The sequence below is a fragment of the Bubalus kerabau genome, chromosome 23 (genome assembly GCF_029407905.1).
Source record: "Bubalus kerabau isolate K-KA32 ecotype Philippines breed swamp buffalo chromosome 23, PCC_UOA_SB_1v2, whole genome shotgun sequence".
Lineage (NCBI taxonomy): Eukaryota > Metazoa > Chordata > Mammalia > Artiodactyla > Bovidae > Bubalus > Bubalus kerabau.
Genome location: NC_073646.1, coordinates 15,211,244 through 15,229,638, shown reverse-complemented (window position 1 = coordinate 15,229,638; position 18,395 = coordinate 15,211,244). Strand labels below are relative to the sequence as shown.

Sequence of the window (18,395 nt, the reverse complement as noted above, 5' to 3'; positions counted from 1 at the left end):
ACCCTGGTTTAATATTTTTGTGTGTAGTTTTCTAGACTTTTTAAAATGTATACATGGATGTATAAAATGACAAGACAGGGATGATTTGAGAGAATAGCATTGAAACATGTAATTATCATATGTGAAACAGATTGGCAGTCTAGGTTTGATGCATGAGACAGGGTGCTCAGGGCCGGTGCACTGGGATGACCCAGAGGGATGGGATGAGGAGGGAGGTGGGAGTGGGGTTCAGGATGGGGGACACATGTACACCCATGACTGATTCATGTCAGTGTATGGCAAAAACCACTACGATATTGTAAGGTAATTAGCCTTCAATTAAAATAAATAAGTTAATTTTTTTTAAATGAAGAAAAAATAAATAAAATGACAAGGCATTCTTTTATAACTATTTTATTCAGCTTTATTGAAGTATAATGTACATATAGTATTTCTTTTACTTTTTAAAAAATTCACTGGTTTTTAAGTGTACAGCTCAGTGAATTTTGACAAATGTATATAGTCGTATAATCATCGTCGTAATCGGGATATAGAATGTTTCCATCTCCCCGGAAGTTCCTTTGTGCCTCTTGGCGGCCAGGTCCCTCCCCAGCCTGTGAGCGACCACTGATCCGTTTCCTGTTGCCTCAGCTTCGCCTTTTCTAGACCTCCTTATCAGTGGAATAATAGAGTGTGTAGGATTTGGGTTCTGCTTCTTTCATTAAGCTTGCTTCCACAATTCATCTTTTTTATGGTGTAATTTGTTCCTTTTTATTGCCGAGTATTCCATTTATGCATATTGGGTTCTTGTCATATTGACTTTTCATGGTCAAAAGTCACCTATTGTACAATTCTGCTTTTGGCAATGTCCAGAAAAGGCACATCTATAGAGACAGATAGTAGATTAGTAATTGCCAGGGAGTTGGGAGTAGGATCAGGGAGTGACTGCAGACTAGCATGAGGAAATCCTTTCTGGGGTGATGGGAATCTTCCAAACTTTAGCATCATGATAGATGCGCAACTCTGTAAATTTACTAAAAATCATTGAATTGTGCATTTGCAATGAGAGAATTTCAAAGCATGTCAATGACAAATAGGTTAAGATGAAAGGGAAAAATCCTTATTTTTTATTTTACAAGTCTGTAATTTGCATTTTAATTAATTTAGAGTCTTTTAATGTTCAAAACTTGTGGGCAAATCTGTAAACAGCATGAAGTCTATGAATTATCACTTTCATTCTTTTTTAATATTCTTTTTTTTAATATTCTTTTCCATTATGTTTCATCACAGGATATTGAATATAGTCCCTGAGCTCTACATTAGGACCTTGTTGTTTATCTGTTCTGAGTGTAATAGTCTGCATCTGCCAATCCCACACTCGCAGTCCAGCCCTCTTCCTCCCCACTCCCCCTTGGCAACCACAAGCCTGTTCTCTTTGTCCGTAAGTCTTTTTCCATGTTATAGATAGGTTCCTCTGTGCTATATTTTAGATTCCGCATATAAGTGACATCATATGGTATTTGTCTTTCTCTTTCTGACTTATCTCACTTAGTATGATAATCTCTTGTTGCATCCATGTTGTTGCAAATGGCACTGTTTCATCCTTTTTTATGTCCGAGTAGTATTCCATTGTATCTATGCACCACCTCTTCTTTATCCATTCGTCTGTTGATGAACATTTAGGTTGTTGCCATATTTTAGCTATTGTGAACTGTGCTGCTGTGAACATAAGGATGCATGTATCTGTATGAATTATAGTTTTGTCCAGGCATATTCCCAGGAATAGGATTGCTGGATCATTCTGGTAATGATTGCTGGTAATTCTATTTTTAGTTTTCTGAGGAACCTCCATACTATTTTCCATAGTGGCTGCACCAACTCATATTCCCACCAACAGCACAGGGCAGTGGCGGGGTGGGGGAGGTGGAAAGGGCAAAGCTTTGTGTGGCATATATAAAAGTATACATCTTGAATTTGGGGTGGGGTTATAGCATTCTGTTGCCTGGATGATCTGTAATTTAACAAGGCACTTCCTGAAAACTATTTGGATTGCTTGCAGATTTTGCTGTGCCAAATTGCACGGCAGTGCACATTTTTATACATCTGTTAACACTTGTCTGTTTCCATAAGCTAAACTGCTAGAAATGGAATTGCAGGTCAAGAGATGTGTGTGAACTTTTAGGACTTTTCCATCCATAAGGGCAATGTATGCAGAGCCCCAGCCCCTACTCTCCTGACAACACAGGCATTATCAGTGGTTTTCATCTTAGCCAAGCAGTGAGTGAGAAGCAACATCTCATTGCTTCACCTTGTAGTTCTTCATTTACTCCTGAGGCTGAACATCTTTTTCTTATGTGAATTGGTTATTTGAAGTCTTTTGTAAAGTATCTATTTTTGTTAATCATAGATTTAATAAAAGTTATAAAACTATATTGGCTTCCCATGTAGCTCATCTGGTAAAGAATCCACGTGCAATGCAGGAGACCTGGGTTCAATTCCTGGGTTGGGAAGATCCCCTGGAGAAGGGAACAGCGACCCACTCCAGTATTCCAGCCTGGAGAATTCCATGTGGTCGCAAAGAGTTGGATATGACTGAGCAACTTTCACTTTCACTTTCTTTCATGGCAAAAATATGTAATAGGAAGTGTACCCATGTTCAAAGTAGCATTATTCACAATAGAGAAAATGTGGAAGCAACTCAAGTGTCCATCAACAGATGAATGGATAAACAAAATGTCATATGTCTGTACAATGAAATATTATTAAGCCTTAAAAAATGAGTGAAATTCTGATTCACGCTCCAACATGGATGAACTTTGAAAACATTATACTAAGTGAAATAAGCTGGTGACAAAAGAATAAGTATTGAATATTTCACTGACATGAGGTCCTGAGAGCAGTGAAATTCATAGAAACATAAAGTAGAATAGTGCTTGCCAGTGGCTAGAGGAAGGAAGTGATGAGGAATTAGTGTTTAATGTGTGTGGAGTCTCAGTTTTACAAGATGAAAATAGTTCTGGTGTTGGATGGTGGTGATAATTGCATGACAATATGGATGTACTTTATGTCACTGAAATGAAAATGTGTAAGATAGTAAATCTTATGTATATTTTACTACAAAAAATTAGGAAAAAACTCCTGAAAAGTAAAAATCCCTTCAAAACTGTACTCTACAAGTACATATTTCTCCAGTTATTTTGCCTATATGAATTTTGAATATTTTAAAATAAAAATGGATTATTATACTAGTGCTTTACAATATTCCCTATATTTCATTTTTAAGCAATTCTATTCAGATCCAGTTTAAATACCATGCAATTCACCCATTTAAATTGTGCAATTGAATGGCTTTCAGCATATTCACAGAATTGTGTATCCATCACTGAAGTACATTCTAGAACATTTTCATTACCCTAAAAAGAAACCCCACTCCCCTGTACTTCAGTTCAGTTCAGTCACTCAGTCACATCCAACTCTTTGCAACCCCATGGACTGCAGCACGCCAGGCTTCCCTGTCCTTTACCAACTCCCAGAGCTTGCTCAAACTCATGTCCATCGAGTCAGTGATGCCATCCAACCATCTCATCCTCTGTCGTCTCCTTCTCCTGCCTTCAACCTTTCCCAGCATCAGAGTCTTTTCCAATGAGTCAGTTCTTCGCATCAGGTGGCCAAAGTATTGGAGTTTCAGATTCAGCTTCAGTCCTTCCAGTGAATATTCAGGACCGATTTCCTTTAGGATGGACTGGCTGGATCTCCTTGCAGTTCAAGGGACTCTCAAGAGTCTTCTCCAAGACCACAGTTCAAAAGCATCAATTCTTCAGTGCTCAGCTTTCTTTATAGTCCAACTCTCACATCCATACATGACTACTGGAAAAACCATAGCTTTTACTAGATGGACCTTTGATAGCAAAGTAATGTCTCTGCTTTTGAATATTCTGTCTAGGTTGGTCATAGCTTTTCTTCCAAGGAGTAAGCATCTTTTAATTTCATGACTGCAGTCACTATCTGCAGTGATTTTGGAGCCCAAGAAAATAAAGTCTCTCACTGTTTCCATCGTTTCCCCATCTATTTGCCATGAAGTGATGGGACCAGATACCATGATCTTCGTTTTTTGAATGTTGAGCTTTAAGCCAACTTTTTCACTCTCCTCTTTCACTTTCATCAATAGGCTTTTGAGTTTCTCATCGCTTTCTGCCATAAGGGTGGTGTCACCTGCGTATTTGAGGTTATTGATATTTCTCCCAGCAATCTTGTTTCCAGCTTATGCTTCATCCAGCCTGGTATTTTGCATGATGTACTCTGCATATACATTAAATAAGCAGGGTGACAATATACAGCCTTGATGTACTCCTTTCCCAATTTGGAACTAGAAGTTGTTCCATGTCCGGTTCTAACTGTTGCTTCTTGACCTGCATACATATTTCTCAGGAGGCAGGTAAAGTGGTCTGGTATTCTCATTTCTTGAAGAATTTTCCACAGTTTGTTGTGATCCACACAGTCAAAGGCTTTGGCGTAATCAATAAAGCAGAAGTAGATGGCTTTTCTGGAACTCTCTTGCTTTTTCTATGATTCAATGGACATTTGCAGTTTGATCCATCTACTGTCACCCTCTTATTCTCTCCCAGCTGTTGGCAACCACTAATCTACTTTTTATCTCTATGGATTTGCCTATTCTGGACATTCTTATGTAAGTAGAATCATATAATACGTGGTCCTCTGTGACTAGATTCTTTCACTTAGCATAATGTTTTCAAGATTCATTAACACTCAGTGTATTTCAGTACTCCACTCCTTTTCATGGCTGAGTAATATTCCATTACATGGATAGGCCACATTTTATTTATCCATTCATCTGCTGATGGACATTTGGGTTTTTCTTCTATTTTTTAGCTATTAGGAGTAATGCTTCTATGAACACTCACCTGAGTTTTTGTGTGGAAGTATGTTTTCATTTCTCTTGGGTATATACCTTAGAATGGGGTTGTTAGATAATGTGATAAAGCTATGTTTAAACACTTGAGGACCACCCCCTTTTATTTTTATGGTAAACTATAATACTTGAATTTGTTCCTATATCAACACATCTAGACCTACTTCTCGCATCTTAACCCCTGGATAGCATTTCATTGTATGAGAATATCATGGTTTACGTATTTATGCCATGTTGATGGACAATATATAGTAGTCCAGATCCTTTTCTGAAGAGCCTTTGGGTCGTTTCCATTTTTTGACAACATAAACCATCCTGCTGTGAACACCTTTGTGTTTTGTGAGATATTTCTGCAGATTGCATCCCCAGACATGGTGAGGTGAAGGTTTTATCTGTCTTTAGGGCTTGGGTCTTGATCTGTCTTTAGGCCAGTCTGGTTCTGGCCTCGTTCTTACCTGGTTGTGTTATTCCCCAGGGGACCAACCAGGCACCATGGCGCAGAAGGACCAGCTCAGTGAAGATGAGAAGTTCCTCTTTGTGGACAAAAACTTCATCAACAACCCAGTGGCCCAGGCTGACTGGGCCGCCAAGAAGCTGGTCTGGGTCCCTTCGGAGAAGCAGGGTTTCGAGGCAGCCAGCATCAAGGAGGAGAAAGGGGATGAGGTGATCGTGGAGCTGGTTGAGAATGGGAAGAAGGTCACTGTCGGCAAAGATGACATCCAGAAGATGAACCCGCCCAAGTTCTCCAAGGTGGAGGACATGGCAGAGCTGACGTGCCTCAACGAAGCCTCTGTGCTGCACAACCTGCGGGAGAGGTACTTCTCAGGACTCATATACGTGAGTATCCTGGGGAAGCTGGCCACTTCTTGCTGGTCTCCTGCACCCCTGAGGGAGTGGAGAGGCTTGCAGATGTCTTTGGGGTGCAAGTTAGGAGGCTGAAATTTTCCTTGAGGGACGTTGCATGTGGGGTGGGATCGTTCAGACCTGGGTTCCCATTCACCCTGCCCTATCTAGTGCTGTGACATTGAACAGGTTATTTCACCTCTTGAAGCCTCAGTTTCCCCATCTGCAAAATGAGAGCAGTCACCCTCCCCCATGTAAATGAAATCCACAGATCCCATGCGATCACATGGTTGCGTGGTCTGTGCTCAACAGATTTCAGTGAAGTAGTTCCCTGCTCTTCCACCATCTTGGAAATAAAGGAGAACTCTTAACCTCCTTGAGAAGGCTGATCCATCCCACAGCCAAGTAGGTAGGAGACATGAGGGTCCTGGCAAGGTTTGGTGGAGGCCTTCCCTGTCACAAACGGGAATGACTCGATTGCGCTTGGATTCCTCTGGGTTGACCGTGCAGGTCAGAGTGAACTAGAGCTGCAGGGTCCAATATGGCAGCCACTGGCCACCTGCGGCTAACTAAATTTAGATGTAAACGAAGTGAAAAGTGAAAGTGTTTGTCGCTCAGTCATGTCTGACTCTTTGCAACCCCATGGACTGTAGCCCACTAGGCTCTTCTGTCCATGGAATTCTCCAGGCGAGAATATTGGAGGAGGTAGCCATTCCCTTCTCCAGGGGATCTTCCCGACCCAGGGATCAAACCCGGGTCTCTTGCATTGCAGGCAGATTCTTTACCATCTGAGCCACCTGGGAAGGCCTGATGTAAATTGATTAAACATCAATATTTAAAAGTTCACTTCTTCCATTGTGGTGGCTACGTGTTAAGTGCCTGCCTGACGCCTGTGGCTAGTGGCTGCCATATTGGACAGCACAGGTGGAGAACATTCCCATTATTGCAGAAAGCTCTGTTGGACAGTCTGGACTGGATGATGCATAACTCAGGGGTACAGATTCTTTGTGGGCTGGACCAGCTCCCTAGGATATAGAAGGACATGGTAGCCCCATCAAGCCAGACTGGTGGACAAAGGGCATCCCACTCCAGCCTTTGTCTTGCCTCTCAGAAAGGGTACATCTGTCCCTTGGGCAAGTTATTTAATTTCTCTGACATTTTGTTTCCTTCTCTGTAAAATGAATACAAGAATAGTACTTGACTCATAGAGTGGGTTTGGAGTAGGAAATGGCAGTCCACTCTAATATTCTTGCCTGGAAAATTCCACAGACAGAGGAGCCTGGCGGGCTGCAGTCCATGGGGTCGCAAAGAGTCGGACACGACTGTGACTGAGCACATGTTCATGCATGGAGTGGGTTACTCTGAAAAAAAAAGCACGTGGCATGCTTCCTGGCACGTTGTAGGCACTCAACATGTTAGGTATTGTTTTTATTGGTTATGCTCATTTTTGTTATTGCCAGAGAGATGTTCTTGGATTCTTTGCAAACTTACAGAAACAGTCACCTCTGTCTTGAGGCCCTTCTGGTCTTGCCCTTTATGTTTTGCCACATGAAAATTACAAACCCCCGTTGTCATCTCTAAAAATGTCTTGCAGATTTTTTTTTTCCTAATTAGGAAAATGAGGCATATTCATTCCAGAAGATCTGGAAAATTCAGAGAAGCACAGCAAACACAAGAGTCAATCCTCCCCCAGAGATAACAGCTGATAAGATGTTTATGTTTCTTTGTGAGAATAGTGCATATTTATGCATTGAAAAGGAACTTCCCTGGTGGCTCAGTGGTAAAGAATCCGCCTACTTATGCAGGAGACACGGGTTCAATCCCTAGGTCAGGAAGATCCCCTAGAGGAGGAAATAGGCAACCCACTCCAGTATTCTTGCCTGGGAAATCCCATGAACAGAGGAGCCTGGCAGGCTACAGTCCATGCAAAAGAGTCGGACACGACTTGGCAACTAAACAACAGCAATGTATTGAAAAGTCTGTGCACACAGGCTGGGGACCTGGTCTCTTTCCATGTACAAGTTAGTGATGAACATCCCTACTGCTCACTCGTGACCCCAACTGCCCCTTTGTGGGCTTTGTAATCTATCCCACAGATGTACCACAATTAATTATTCTTCACTCAGTCGGTAAAGAATCTGCCTGCAATGCAGAAGACCCGGGTTCAATTCCTGGGTCGGGAAGATCTCCTGGAGAAGGAAAGGGAAACCTACTCCAGTATTCTTGCTGGAAAATCTCATGGACAAAGGGGCCTGATGGGCTACACAGTCCGTGGAGTCGCAAAGAGTAGAACACGACTTAGCAACTAAACCACATGGATAGTTCTGAGAGAGTTACAATGGCTTGTTTTTAAGAGCCAAGGGGGAAGTGGGAAGCAACTAATAATTCTATACAGACCTTCTCTTGATCTCATTTAGTTAACACAACATCCACTGAATGAAGTATGCTCGTCCCATCCTACAGACAAGCAAGCTGTGGCTCAGAGTACTAAAGACCCTCCAAGGACAGTCTAACTAAGTTGCTCCCTAATTAAGCAGGGAAAGTCTCTTTTGTCCACACCACTTCTTGTCTGGAAGCATTCTCAGCCTGGGGCTGTTGGTACAGAGTGGCTTTTCCTAAGGATACCAGCCTGCAGGGAGCTCTAGAGGAACTGGGCTCCTGTGGGCCTCCTGTCCAAGATAAGTCATTTTCATCCAGGGAGGTCAAGGACGGGCTTGGATAGGAATCTCGCCTGCTGTCCTCTGACACAGATGTTTGGGCCCAAAATAGAAACCAGGAAAAATGAGGGGCTTACAAAGGTCCCAAGACCCAGACTGTCTTCTGACAGCAGATTAAAAAAAATGAATCAAACTTCAAATTCCTTCTGTGCTTCTCCAGACAGATTAAATGAAAAGCCTTTCAGTCTTATGACCACGAGTCTACTCCTGTCTCATTCTTTTCTGATCAACTTAATCACTTAACTAGAAACTGTTGTCCATGATGGAGGAGATAAAATAGGAGGGGTTGGGGGAGCACCCCAAGTTATTCACCCAGCACATGATGGCAGAAGGTGTGGCCCTTGTAACAGGTGTATGGCAGGTGAAGCTCAGGCAGCTGACCATGCCTGACTTTGCCCCCAGTAACGAAGAGAACGTTCCCTTCCATCCTGCAAGGCTTATCTCAAACAAGGCACTTTTTGCTTAGTCCTGGCAGATGTCTCATCCCCTTGGGTCTAGAAGAGGTAGAAGCCTTAAAGATGCAGGTTCTTTTTTTTGTTGTTTGCTTTTTAAATTGGAGGATAATTGCTTTACAATGTTGTGTTAGTTTCTGCTGTACAACAGCGTGAATCAGCTCTGTGTATGCATATGTCCCCTTCCTCTTGAGCCTCCATCCCACCACCCCCATCCCACCCCTCTAGGTCATCAGAGAGCCCTGAGCCCCTGAGGTCCCTGTGCCGTACAGCAGCGTCCCATGAGCTATTTTAAACACGGTAGTGTATAAAGTGTGTCAGTGCTACTCTGTCCCTTCATCCGACCTCCCCTTCCCCCGCTAGGGCCACATGTCTCTCCTCTGTCTCGAGATGCAGGTTTCTGCCTGAGCTGCCCCAGATCATCGATGACACGTGTGGGGCCCCCATGTGGCTCTGATTCCTGGTACAGCACTCCCTTGCTCTTCCGGATGTTGTCGTTGGCTGGGTTCTCTCCGCCTGGGATTTTTCATGGCTCCGTCCCTGGTCTTGGGCTGGGAGATGGGACAAGGGTTTCAGGCAGAGGGCACTCAGTGAAGTTGTGGGCCTTGCCTGTACTGGCTGCTGTCCCAAGTCGTTCCCAGCTCTCTCTAGTGAGGTCGAAGCTCACTTCCCACCCAGCACACAAGGTGACCAAGGCAGAGAGGTGATGTGACTCACCTGAGAAGGGACAGGATCAGGACTGTTAAGTGTTGCTGATCCCCTCCCTTCCCTCTCTGTGGGGTGCTGAGAGTCACAGGGCCCCGCCCTTGACCTGAGGCTGCTTGATAATTGAGAGGAGGAAGATAAGGTACATCTGAGCTGCAGATATGTAGCATGGATTCTACAGGAATGAATGTGACGAATGGATGAAGTGGGTTAGTCGCTCGGCCTTGTCCAACTCTTTGCAACCTCATGGACTATAGCCCACCAGGCTCCTCTATCCATGGAATTCTCCAGGCAAGAATATTGCAATGAGTAGCCATTCCCTTTCCCAGAGGATCTTTCTGACCCAGAAATTGAACCCCAGTCTCCTACATTGCAGGCAAATACTTTACCATCTGAGCCACCAGGGAAGCCCAGAATGGATGAAGGAAAGGTGGTCAATACACCATACAATATAATAACTCTGCTTTAAAGCAGAAGGAAATCCTGCCATTTGCAACAGCATGGTTGAACCTGGAGGACATTATGCTGAGTGAAAATAGCCAGCCAGAGAGGGGCAAATCCTGCAGGATTCCATTCACAGGAGAATCTAAAACAGTCAGACTCAGAGAATCAGAATAGAATGGTGTTGCCAGTGGCTGGGGGAGGTGAAAATGGGAAATTTCTTATTTATTTGTGGCTTTTTCTTGTGTCTGTTCATAACTATCTATTCACTCAGACTTAAAACATTTTTTGAATAGATAACACATGCAGATATTAAATAAAATATTGAATAGTATATAAGGGTATTTGAACTTTTCCTTTTATCCCCATTTCCTCATCTTCTGGTTCCCCTCCTTACGGAAACCATGGTCACCAGTTCCTCATAAGTCTTCCAGCAATATTTTATACCCATGTCTCCTGTGTCTCCTTCATTGGCAGACAGGTTCTTTACCAGTAGTGCCACCTGGGAAGCCCTAATATTTTATACATATAGAGGCCTATATATATATATATATATATATATATATATATATACTGCTGCTGCTGCTGCTAAGTCGCTTCAGTCGTGACCAACTCTGTGCGACCCCATAGACGGCAGCCCACCAGGCTCCCCCGTCCCTGGGATTCTCCAGGCAAGAACACTGGAGTGGGTTGCCATTTCCTTCTCCAATGCATGAAAGTGAAGAGTGAAAGTGAAGTCACTCAGTCGTGTCCGACTCTTAGTGACCCCATGGACTGCAGCCCACTAGGCTCCTCCGTCCATGGGATTTTCCAGGCAAGAGTACTGGAGTGGGGTGCCATTGCCTTCTCTCTCTCTCTCTCTCTCTCTCTCTCTCTCTCTCTCTCTCTATATATATATATATATATATATATATGCGCATGCGTATGTTCTCAGTCATGTATGACTCTTTGTGACCCCATGGACAGTAGGCTACCAGGTTCCTCTGTCCATGGCAAGAATACTAGAGTGGGTTGCCATTTCCTCCTCCTGGGAGTCTTCCCAAGCCAGGAGGATCGAATCCACATCTCTTATGTCTCCTGCACTGGCAGGCAGATTCTTTAAAACTGAACCACCTGGGAAGCCCGAAATGTGTGTGTGTATATATATATATGTACACACATGTGTGTGTGTGTGTGTGTGTGTGTGTTGGCTGCACTGCCCAGCTTGCCGGATCTTAGTTCCCCATCCAGGGATCAAACCTGAGCTCCCTGCAGTAGAAGCATGGGTCCTAACCACTGGACCACCGGGGAATCCCCTATATGTAAATTTGTATATGCATGTATTCTTTTTAAGGACTGCTGCTGCTACTTAAGGGCAGGGTGCCATAATTATTGAACTGGTCTCCCATTGGTGGATATTTAGGTTGTTTCTATTTTTTTTTTTTGCCATTAAGATCAAGGCTGTAGCAGATCACATTCTTGGTGGACCAGGTCTGTCTCTAGGATGTTCAGAAAGCCATGACACTGCGCCGCAACCTGTCCACCATTTTATAGATGGGGAGGACGAGGTTCAGGTCACACAAGTAGTGAGGGCAAGTCTGAGGTTCTGCCCGGGCCTCTGTGACTTAAAGCCTGCTTCTCTTCCACCTTCCCCCACTGTTCCTCATTTCTGCCGGCGGCCTTGGGAGCTCAGGGCTCCACGGCTGACCATATAAAGCGTTAGGGAAAAAGTGAAGTCGCTTCCTAATACGGTCACAAGAGGGAAACCCTAGGCCTGCAGCTGGGACCTGCTGGAGGCACAGGGCCCTGAGAAGCCGCTGGGACATGGGAGGCAGGGAAAATTGAAAACCTCTGAACTTGACCAGCTCGGAAGGGGCTCGTGGGGATGGGGCGGCAGAAACACAGCCAAGAGCAGGAGGGCTGCGTCAGGTGAGAGCAACCAGGCTGGAACAGTGGAGGCTGAACCCCTAGATTCTGAAGGCCAGCTTCTGTGTGGGGTGCGCTGCCATCTACCCAGTCCTTCCTGTTGGGACATGGTGCCCTGGAAAGATGTGCTGAACTGGACAGAGATTCAGGTCTTCCTGGAAGCATGGATTAAGTGCTTGCTGTGTACATCGCACCAGGCTGTGCCCTAGGCAAACAGGGGAAGGTGATATTTCTCCTTCGGAAGCTGATGATGGAGTTGGGAAAGCCACCCCTGCCTCTCTTCCTTCCTTCCTCCGTCCCTCTCTTCTTCTCCCACCCTCCCTCTCTTCCCCGCTCCTTCTTTCATTCTTTTATTCAGCAAATATTTACTGGGTATCTGCCAAGTGCCTGGCCCTGTGCTGAGGGCTGGAGATATGACAGTGTGCAGCTCACAGTCTAAGAGGTGACATTTAGACTGAGCCCTGAAAGAGCAAGTGCAAATGGCTCTGAGAAGCTCAGGGGGAAGTGTTCCAAGGAGAGGGAACATTACGTGTGAAGTTTCCAAGGTGGCAAAGTTTTGATCATCATGAAACAAAGGGAGCACTGGATGGTCACTAATAGTTATCGAGTCCTTGTTACACACCAGGCACTGTGCTAAATGCTCCCCGAGAGCTATCTCACAGCGAACCGATGAAAGAGTGACAATTACACCTGCCCATTTTGCAGATGAGGATAATCGAGGCCCAGAGAGAAAAAGAAACTTACACAGGGTCACACAGCCAAGAAGTAGCAGAATGAGAGTTACAAATAAGTCCTCAGTAGTCAATTCTGTACTCTTAACCACTACGCTTTACTGGCCCTAATTCCCTGGAGGGAGTGATTTGGGTTGTAAATGACGCATTCTAAAAAGGACAGTGGCAAGTGGGCACAGCCTGGGAAGAGCTGGAGGCGGAGTTCAGGCCTAAAGAGGAGGAAGGGCATGGTTGACCTTCATTCAAATGACCAACCATTCTTGGGCTCTTACTCCATGGAAGCCCTGAGCTGTGGACAAGAACTCAGAGGAACAGGAAACACACAGGCCTTGCCCTGGAGCAGCTTTGCCACGTGTTCAGCCCAGTGCCAGGCCCTGGGTCACAGAGATGAAGGCAGCGCTGCCCCTGCTCCAGGGAAGCTTTATAACTAACTGACCCCTCAGGCTTTCATTTAGCAGGCATTTAGTGAGCACCTACTGTATCCCTGAACTTGTTAGCACCTTATCTCTTAAGTCTCAGTGCAGGGAGTACCTCCTGCTGAAGTTTCTCTGAGCACCGCCCCCTCCTTGTGGGCTGGGGCCCTCTCTTCCTTGCTCCCATAATCCACAGGGATTGTTCTTATGATGTTATTTTGAACGTCCTCGTCTCCTTTTTGAAGGGGGCTTTTTGAGAGCAGGAATGATCATCGGTTTATTTGTTTCCAGCATCTAACACAGGCTTGGTATACAGTCGGTGCTTGATAAGTGGCTGATGGATGTTTAAATAGGACTTGTGGGAACCTGGGAGATTACTGCCTCCCTCTCACCTCCCCCACCCCCAGTCCTGTTCCTTTTCAGAAACAGCATTTTCCCCTCACCCCGGATCAACTCTCATCATCATCGCGCCTTAGCAGATGGGGCCCTGGAGGGAGTCCCTCACTCACCAACCAGCTGCTACCATGACTGAAAGCCCTTTGTGGGCAGGTCCCTGTGTGTTTTGTCTTGCACTATAACCCCAGAGCCTCACACGTGGAATGCATGAATGAATGAGCAACTGAATGAACAGATGATCAGTTGTTTCTGTAGGACAGGAATAGGCCCACAGCTGATGGACAGTGCCCACGCCTTACATGGGCCGAGTGGGGCTCAGTGCTGGGTGGCTTTGATCGAGGCGCTGAACCTCCCCGGTGTTTGCCGGGCTGTGAGTGTGACCCAGGGACAGACTTTCTGCTCCTCCTCCTTCAGTCACTTCTTGGGGGAGTTGGAGGGAAGACATGCTTCGTCTCGCCCACCAGAGCCTTGGGCAGCACTGATGTTATCGTTTGGGAAAGCAGTTCCTCTGGGACAGGTTGGCGCCTGTCTCCTGGGCTCAGAGCTCAGCGCGTGGGAAAGGCCAGAGTACAGTAAAGAACAGCAGTATACCAGGACCACGCCTCCCCCGCCCACAGCACGGCGGGGCGTGCAAGCATCTTCATGCCCCTTCCTTGTTCTGATCATTTTCAGATGTTCCTCTGCACTTGGTAGGGCAGGATGATTTTTTTTTTAAACTAATTAATTTTTTTTGGCCTTGCTGTGTGGTTTGCTGGATCTTAATTCCTGGATCAGGGATTAAACCCAGGCCCCAGCAGTGGAAGGTCCTAACCAGGACCCCCAGGAACTGCCAACTTTTAAAAATTGTGATAAAATCCAATATAACCAATTCACGATATTAATCAGTTTGAAGGAAACAAGTGGCATTAATACATTCGCAGTGTAGTCTTACTCCCACTGCTATCTAGTTCCAGAACATTCTTATAGACCCCCAAAGAAACCCATAGCAGTCACTCCCATTCTCCCGTCTTTCCAGTCGCTGGAAACCAGAGGCCTATTTTCTGTCTCTATGGATTTGCCTGTTCTGGACATTTCAGATAAGCAGAACCGTGTGATACATGACCTTCTGTGTCTGACTTCTTTCATTCAGTGTAATGTTTTCAGGGTTCATCCATGCTGTAATGCGTAAGTACCATTCCTATTTAAGGACAGCTATGTTTATCCCCACTTTACAGATGAGGGACTCTGTCCTTTTTCATGGTCAAGGAGAGTATGAGTTCTGGGGTAAGAAGTCATAATTTTAGTTCTGAATTTCCCAGCAGCTGTATGACTTGGTGAGAACTTCACTGAGCCTCAGTTTCCTCATCTGTCAAATGGGCCTTGGGGAAATTATAGTATCCCTGTAGGAAGCTGAATGAGAGGATTAAAGAAGATGCCTGTGAAGTACTTAGCTTAGTGGCTGGTGCATAGTAGGTGCTCAAGAAAGTGTAGGTGTTATTTAAACCTGTGAGGCTCAGGGAGAAGAAGTGATTGGGAGTGGCCCAGGGGTCTGAACCCAGCCCTATTTAAAATCACAGTTATAAACAGTGTCCTAGAAATCCAAGCCCACCCTTTGCTCCTCTCCCCTGTACATGGAGTCAGTGATGCCAGAGATTCCCGCCGGGACACTGAACCTTAGTTTGTGCGTGTGCTCAGCTGCTCAGTCATGTCTCTATGTGGCCGCATGGCCTGTAGCCCACAAGGCTCCTCTGTCCATGGGATTCTCCAGGCAAGAATACTGGAGTGGGTTGCCATTTCCTCCTCCAGGGAATCTTTCTGACCCGGGATTGAACTGGGGTCTTCTGTGTCTCCTGCATTGGATTCTTTACCACTGGCGCCATCTGTGAAGCCCCAAGCCTCAGTTTCCCCACCTCTAAAATGGGACTCTGAGCGCATATATTCAAAGCTGTCCCTATGAGAATGAAGCGATAAAATGCACACAGTGGCGCTCAGACCATGCAGGCTGTGGTGTGTGGTCACAGACTGGATGTCAGAGCTCTGTCCCTGCCGGATTCCTGAAGTAAGCTCGGTTCTCTCTTTCGTAGACGTACTCAGGCCTCTTCTGCGTGGTGGTGAACCCCTACAAGCAGCTGCCCATCTACTCAGAGAAAATCATTGAGATGTACAAGGGCAAGAAGCGGCACGAGATGCCACCCCACATCTACGCCATCGCCGACACGGCCTACCGGAGCATGCTGCAAGGTAAGCCACCTGCAGAGGCACAGAGCTCCTCCTCCTCCAGGGAGCCCACCTGGGCTGCTTATAGTCACTCGCCAGGCCCCTCCTGTCCTGCCCGCCTGCAGTTCTCGCCAAGAATGTGGGGTTTGGCAGGCGGAGCTGGGTAACAGGAGGGCTGTGACTGAAAAAGGGGAAAAACAAGCAGAACAGATGTGTGTGCAGCCCGGGAGAGGAGGGAGGGGAGATAGCTTGGGCAAATACAGGCATGGGCTCGCTGACCCCTGGTTGCCCAAAGCCTGGGTGGACCAGCCATCTGGAAGATGGCAGGATGCTGTCACCTTGGAAGGGAAGCGGGTGGGGAATGGCCCTGGCGCTGAGCCAACCAGATCTGAATTTGCAGCCAGCTGTCACATCCTGTGGGATCCTGTGCAAATGTCTTTTCCTCTACAGCCTCAGTTTCCTCATCTGTGAAAAGGGAGTGAGAGAATCCATCTTGCAGCGTGTTGTACAGATGGTAAAGCAGGCTTTCCCACACTGAAGACCTTTGTGTATTACCTCCACATTTATGTAGTATTATTATTACTATCATTAATAACTTCTACTGCGGTAGAACATATATACAGGAGAATGCAAAAAGTACACAAATTCAGTGTCCAGTCTAAAATTAATTTTTACATGCCTACAGTCGTAATCACCACCCAGACCAAGATGGGAAATAATTCTAGAAAGTTCTCTCATACCTCCTCCCATAAATGGAATACCTCCTCCTATAAATGGATCTGGCCTTCTGTCCTTACACTTGAAAAAGGGCAACAGGAAAGAGCTTTGGCAGTTTCAAAGCTGTGCACAGTTGTTATGTGATTTTTAGGTGTGAAGAGCCTAGAGGTGGTAAGCCAGCAGCTGGTAGGCTGGATCCAGCCCTCAGATAAGTTTGGTTTTTGGTCCACATGGAGTTTTAAGGATACTTTAATTAGCTGCCAACTTTTAAAAATGTGGAGTTTGTACACAAAAAGCCCAATTTCTAGGTTATTTTGAAAGTATTGGAACATCTGGCAACATGTGATCCCACCTGTCAGCCCCTCAAAAGGTCATATGAGTTCTCCAGTTCCCTGGCCTGGTCCACTTGTTTGAGTTTACTGCCTGGCTCCTGTGCTTGACCCTGAAATAGCTTCCTCCAAGAATGTTCTGTTGAGAATTGAAAGGAGCCCAGTTCTGCAAGCTCCTGAGGCCAGGTGTACCTAGGACCTATTACTCCCCACCTCAAGGTAAAGGGGCTCAGGTAGAAGTTCCCCAAATTACTGACAGGGTTAGCCACGCCACACAGGTATGATTCAAACTGGACCACTCCAGATGGGTACTACCATCATTTCCAAAGACCAGAATATGGAGCCTTGCAAAGAAGATTGCGGGAGATATAATCCTAGGTTATAAAGTGATGACTCTTGGAGTTAGGTATGTGCTTTTGTGAAAAAAAAAAAAAAAAATCCTTTGTAGTCTCTCTTGATGGAACAGTATACGATGGTGGTTCACACACCTCTTTGGAAAGCTGAACATCACAAAGTTACAGTGTTCATATAATTTGGGGTGCTTATGGTTACAAGAAGCATAGCAATCAATTAAAATGGCTTAAACAACAGGAAGTTATTACCTCATATAACAAGTAGTCTGAATGTTGATGATTTCAAGCTCAGTTAATTTAACAGCTCAACAACAGACTTTCTTGGGATTTTCTTGGCTGCTTCCTCATCATCACAAGATGGCAATCATAGCTCCAGACATCACATCCTCATGTTATAATATCCAAAAGCATGAAGGAAGTGAAGGGTTAGGTTTTATCCCCACATCTCTTTTTTATGAGAGAAGAAAACCTTTTCCAGAAAGTCATCAGCAGGCATCCCTTATGTCTGTTATGTCTTGATCACATGCAAACCTCTAAACCAATCATTGGCAAAGAGAACTGGAACATTTATGATTGGTTTGGACTATTCCTAGTTCTTTTCTGGAGCTGAGGGAGCTCTTTTGTTGTTGTTTAGCTGCTAAGTCATGTCTGACCCTTTTGCAACCCCACGGACTGTACCCTGCCAGGCTCCTCTGTCCATGGGGTTTCCCAGGCAAGAACACTGGAGGGGGTTGCCATTTCCTTCTCTAGGGGATCTTCCTGACCCAGAGATCGAACTGACATCTCCTGCATTGGCAGGAGATTCTTTACTACTGAGCCAACAGGGAAGCCTAAGGGGGCTCTTACTAAGCACATTTAGTCTGAATACCAGAATGAAAAGGGAAAGAGGGAATGACAAATAAACATTGCCATAGTGCTCTTAAAATTTTTATGTGTAACTTTAAGAAACTTAGGGTTTCCCTGATAGCTCCGCAGGAAAGAATCTGCCTGCAATGCAGGAGACACAGGAGATGTGGTTTCTATCTTAGGGTTGGAAAGAGCCCCTGGAGAAGGAAATGGCAACCCACTCCAGTATTCTTGCCTGAAAAAAAAAATCCTATGGACAGAATTGCCTGGTGAACTACAATCTAAAGGGCCGCAAAGAATTGGGCATGATTGAGTGACTAAGTGCAACAAAAAACTTCTATCTTATATATTCTATTCTAGAAAAATTGAAACATATATTTAAGCAAAAGAGAATGTACTAGCACCCATAATCCTATCACCAGGGACCATCACCATTAATGTT

General features: G+C 45.2%; 1 protein-coding gene across 2 annotated transcripts in view; it reads left to right on the top strand.

The window, feature by feature from the left end:
• Positions 1-18,395, top strand: part of MYH11 (myosin heavy chain 11) — a 128,244-nt gene that overhangs the window by 11,844 nt on the left and 98,005 nt on the right. For both annotated transcript variants that reach the window (XM_055562727.1, XM_055562728.1), the window contains exons 2-3: positions 5,385-5,746; positions 15,576-15,732. In XM_055562727.1, coding sequence (XP_055418702.1) covers positions 5,402-5,746; positions 15,576-15,732 — 502 coding nt within the window. In that variant the 5' untranslated portion in view covers positions 5,385-5,401. The remainder of the gene's footprint in view (positions 1-5,384; positions 5,747-15,575; positions 15,733-18,395) is intronic.